At 42.7% G+C, this 5,292-nt stretch overlaps 1 protein-coding gene across 3 annotated transcripts in view; it reads right to left on the reverse strand.

The window, feature by feature from the left end:
* Positions 1-200: 200 nt before the first annotated feature.
* pcdh18b (protocadherin 18b) overlaps positions 201-5,292 on the reverse strand; it is a 12,463-nt gene continuing 7,371 nt past the window's right edge. For all 3 annotated transcript variants that reach the window (XM_024283882.2, XM_024283883.2, XM_024283881.2), the window contains exon 4: positions 201-2,056. In XM_024283882.2, the coding sequence (XP_024139650.1) occupies positions 1,104-2,056 (953 nt within the window). In that variant the 3' untranslated portion in view covers positions 201-1,103. The remainder of the gene's footprint in view (positions 2,057-5,292) is intronic.

Raw genomic sequence — 5,292 nt, forward strand, 5'->3', positions numbered from 1 at the left:
TTTTTGTGTTCTTCTGAATAAACATCCACCAGAAAATTGAAAACTGTTTAAATCAGACTCTTTAAATCTGCTAAAATGTGTTGAAAGTCTTTGCTAAAGAGATTAAATATAATGTTCATGTTTCCCTTGTTACAGATGAGGTTTAACAGGATGCTTTAGTTAAAAAAAGAATATTTGAAAGACAATCAAAACCACCCGAATGTTTGTATATTACTTTAATTTACTCTCCTTTCTTTCCCTCCAACATTTTATCACAAAAACAAGCATCCAATAATTCATTAATATACTCATTTAAACATACAATAGAGGCAAATAAAAAAGAATCACAATCCAAAAGACAATTTAAATATGCAGAATGTCGATCGCATGTCAGTCTCATACAGTTTTTTTACTCTACATGCACCAAAATATAAAAATAGACTTTTGATTAGATGTATTTACAGTTTTATAAATATAAGTATACAAATGTATTTTTGAAATACAAAGATAAATAGAGTCACATGGTGTACATTGTGTACGATACCAGCAATAACAAACATTTTTTCTTCTTTTTTGGGATATGTAGCATTCACAAAACACAACAGTTTTAGAAGAAATGCAACTTGAACAACATCAGCGTGTCCTGTTTTTCTGTCTTTCATTTTCATGTTTTTGATGCTCAAAGTTCATTTCTGCCGAAAAACAGAAGTTGCTGCTCTGCAGCAGGGACCACCAGTCTGCAGGAGCGGCTGCACATCTGCAGGAGCTAAAGTTGATCTGCAAGACCGACTGCGCATCTGCAGGAGCTAAAGTTGATCTGCAAGACCGACTGCGCATCTGCAGGAGCAACACTTGGTCTGCCAGAGCGACTGCGCATCTGCAGGAGCTACAGTTGATCTGCCAGAGCGACTGCGCATCTGCAGGAGCTACAGTTGATCTGCCAGAGCGACTGCGCATCTGCAGGAGCTACAGTTGATCTGCAAGAGGGACTGCGCATCTGCAGGAGCTACAGTTGGTCTGCTAGAGCAACTGCGCATCTGCAGGAGCTACAGTTGGTCTGCCAGAGCGACTGCGCATCTGCAGGAGCCACAGTTGGTCTTCAGGATCATCTGCAGAGCGGTTGCTTAGCTCTGACGCACATCCTGCAGCAGTTTGTTGATCTCAGCCACCAGCTCGCTGGCGTCCACCAGCTCGTGCCGGCTGTCGCAGCGCTTGCCCTGAAGGTGGCTGAGCACAGAGTCAAAGTCATCTTCCTCGTAGTTCTCCGGGATCTCCTCCATGGCTGGTAACCACTTTGAAGAGGGCCCAGGAAGCTGGGCTGGGAGGGGGGCTGGGGAAGGCTGCGCCAGTGTTGGGCTGACAAGCGCCGTGAGCAGGGGGGTGCTGTGGGGCTTAGGGTGGTGCCCGCTGTTCTGGGGGCTGTTTTTGGGGGCCTGCGAGCCCTTGTGGCTGCTGCTCTGGGAGCTGAGTTTGGTGCTGGGCTTCAGGGTGTGGTAGCTGCCCCCCTGGTGCTGACCGGACGGGCTGATGTTGCTCCCGGGGTTCTGGAAGTGAGTGTTGGCAGCCCAGGCAGCCACGCCCTGCTGGTGAACGGAAGGGCTAGGCTTCCCAGGAAGATGACCCCTCCTACGATCCAAAGATCCTGTCATGGGGACCCCCACCCCACTTAGACTAGTCCCCTTCTGGTTCTCGTTGACCTGCATGTACGAGTCCAAACCCTGCGGGAGTAACCTCTGGAACACGCTGCTCATCTCCGACAGCAGCGAGGAGGTTCCACACAGATCTTCATCTTTGGTTTCAGTGGAGTCCCCCTCCCCCCTCTCATTTTCTCCAACACCCTCCTCCACCAGGTCCTTGCCAAAGGTGGAGAAGCTCTGGTTCCGAGCCGGTCCGGCGTCAGTGCACGGCTGAGGTACTTTCTCCTGGGTGACGTCGGCGGCTTGATGGGCTTCTTCCCCGGGAATGTAGAGGTTGCTTCGATAGTCAGAGGAGGACGAGGCTGGCGAGGCGAGGGGGGGCATCCAGCACTGGTCTGAGTGACCCAGAACCCGACACTCCTCTGTGCAGAGACGCATGGCTGCAGAGGAAGGAGGAGAGACTCATGAGTGATCCTGATAACAAAGGAGTGTGTGTAGACTTGTGTCATAAATTGATGCAGTTTTTAAATTGTGAAAAGCAAAAAAAACATGTCAGGGGAGATGAACTGCTTCACCTATTGAGGAAAAGAGCAAAATTCACGGTTTTAATGTCATTATCTTTGTGTCTGTCTCTACAAAATGGTAGTAGTAAATTCACTGTATTTTATTTATGTAAAAAGTTTATTCGACTGGAGATTGAAGCATTTGGTCTGATTTTCCTAGAATGAAAAGAAACAGAATTATATAACAACCAGCGGACTCCAGTCCAAAGCATCTCTTTTTGTTACTGAACAAAACATCTCATGAATGAATAAAAAAATAAAAGTGTTTTTTTTCCCCATTGAAACATCAGACTATAACCATAGATTATTCTCATTCCTTTAGCCCAGGGGAGTCAAACTCAATCGCACTGGGGGCCAAAATCCAAGACACACAGTAGGTTGCGGGCTGAACAAAATAAACATTTATTGAACACATAAAAAACTAAACTGAAAAAACTTGAAATAAATAAATAAATAAATATAAAATACTTTTTTAACATAAATGTGAAAAAAAAATCAGACAGGAATATTTTTCCAGAATAAATCATCGAAGCCACGCCCCCTCAGAGGAGATTTTAGGAACAGAGACTTCAGATCAACATGAAAAATGTCTTTTTGAGACATTTAGGTTGTGGGATTTTGGTTAAAAATGTCATAATCATAATTAAAACACTACTGGGAATGCTTTTTATGTATAAAAAAGGGCCATGGGGGACGTAGATATACCATAACTCTTCAACCATTAACGTGATCAACATAATTCCAGCAGATTTATGTTGATCGCATTAAAAATTACATCTAATCAAAGAACAAAAGTTCCAGTTCAAACTTGCTGAAGACCAAAGTGTTTTTTTTGGTTATTTTAATATTCTTGGAAACTAAAACTGCTAAACATGTGACTTTTGTTTTCTGGTCCTGTCCTCTCACTTTTTCAGATTACTTCTTTTTTTGTTTTGTTTTGTTTTCAGTTTAGCTCCTTTGTGGGTCATAAATTAGGGGCAGAAACACCACTTCGGTACGTGGGGTCATACGTCTTCTGGATGCCTGATAAAGTTTATTCCATTTCAAGCAAATGTCCAAAGCATGGCAGGAATGTAGTGTCAAACCTTTATGTTTAGAAAAAGACGACGTTTGCCTCCTAAGAGGTCAACACATCAAGAAGAGGCCGCCATTTTTCTAAATTAGACGTTTAGTTTTAATGAACGGCTCTGTTCTTGAAGAGCATGAATGCAGTCACAAAGTTAAACAGACGGGGGACGCTGCTCGTCTCCTGCATCCAGCTAATGTTTGTTCAAAGGTGTTTTCTGCAGCGTCTGTGAGCGTGGGGGAAATCTGCCCTAATTAGTCTGAAAGGCTCTCCGCAGGAGCTCCAGCGCATTTACCACAGAGACACTTCAGCCCAGTTGATCAATGCCTGTTACACATTCAAAATAACTTCTCCTCTAAAAGCCCTGCATTTTTCTCTTTCAAGCCACTCTTTTCAATATTAAATCTTCAAATAGAAAATCTCTGAAGAATAAATTAGACAAATGAAATATGCCAACTTAAAGCCTTCATTAAAACAACGCGGCGCTTTTCAGCCGTGCTTTTGAGGGACTTCATTATCCCCTCATTAACATGAAAGGAACATTTATAATACATCTTAGAGCAGATGAAAAGTGCATTTGAGTGCTGTGGAAGGGAAATCGTGTGGAGGCAGAGGCTGATGAAAGGATAAAAAGGGAAGATTTAACCCAGTCGATGCGTAAAGGAGGACGCACTCAGCAAACGGGAAGCCGGCTGTGTGACAGCTTAACCGACTGATTCACTGCCAGGAATTCATTCATTCAGCTCTCTGCCAATACTGCATTTGTTTACTTCACAGACTGTTTTATTCTCTTTTTTTGTTTTTATCACACAACTCATTTTGGCTTTGTCCCCGCTCAGAGGGAGGGGGGCGGTGAGAATCCACTGTGGTGCACAAAGGAAATGGAAATAATGTCTCCGAACTCCAACAGGAGCCTTCACAGGGCGGGACAGGCAGCAGTTCAGGAAGGTGAAAGTAGATTTAAGGTAGCTGCAAACACCTCAGTGTCTGCAGGACTTTTTTTATTTCATAAAACAACTAAAAAGAAGTTAAACTCATCTTCTATTTTATTTTGAAATGCTGAAACAGCATAGCATTAAATCCAAGACTTGAATTAGTTTAGAAACTGAAGAAAAATGTTTTTTTTATTGGAAAGAAGAGGTTAATAGACTATAAGAAGAGGCAAAATGAACTCTGACCAGAAACAACATGAAAAAGAAAAGCAGCTGGTCCTGCTCCAGTCCTCTGACTGTCATATGAAAGACGCCTCTAGCTCCTCCACACCATGTTTACCCGCCAGACAAATTCTAACTTTTTCCTAATTCCTGCTCCTTCAGATTTATGCTCTGGCTGTTTTTCCCCTTCTAAAACAACAAAGACCACATCGTTTCCAATATTTGGTTTGTGGGAACTCTGTCCTCAGATCACTTTTATTCAGAAAATATTGTGGTCTTCCCTGGAGATAAAAAAATGGAGTCTATTGAAATCATGACAGCTGTTTGCTTTTGGTTTCATGCTCTAGCATTTTAACTTGAATAAAAACCTATCTGATCATCTTTTGATCTATTGTAAAAGCATTCCCAGTGGTCTTTTAGTTATAATAATGACGTTTTTAATCCAGAAACCAAAACATTGTTGTTTTCTAGGTTATAGTTTCTGCAGAGCAGCTGGAGTTCATCAGCAATTCACCTCTGATTTGTGGGCGGGACTATTAGTGAAGAGCAACCCCGCCCTCTTTCCCGCACCCCTTAACTGAGAAATCTCTGTTTACACTTTCTCCTGCTAGCTTACAGCCCCTCACAACCCTTACATTAGCGGTGCAACAAAAACAGCGAGCAATACCAGAGGTATCCAGGCGTACAGTTTTGATTCCAGCTCAGACGAGGAAAACAAAGACGTTCATGGATCTATCTGTCTACCAGTGGATGCATCCAAATGGAGCGGAGGATGGAAGGTGTGGCACACATATTTTTTACATCAAAAATATGATCTTTTTCAAATGTCATATTTTTCGGCTGCTCCTGATTCACAACAATTTGAACTAGAAAAGTTGCATTACCTGCGATAA

This window comes from Oryzias melastigma, linkage group LG10 (assembly GCF_002922805.2).
Source record: "Oryzias melastigma strain HK-1 linkage group LG10, ASM292280v2, whole genome shotgun sequence".
In the NCBI taxonomy this organism is placed as follows: Eukaryota; Metazoa; Chordata; class Actinopteri; order Beloniformes; family Adrianichthyidae; genus Oryzias; species Oryzias melastigma.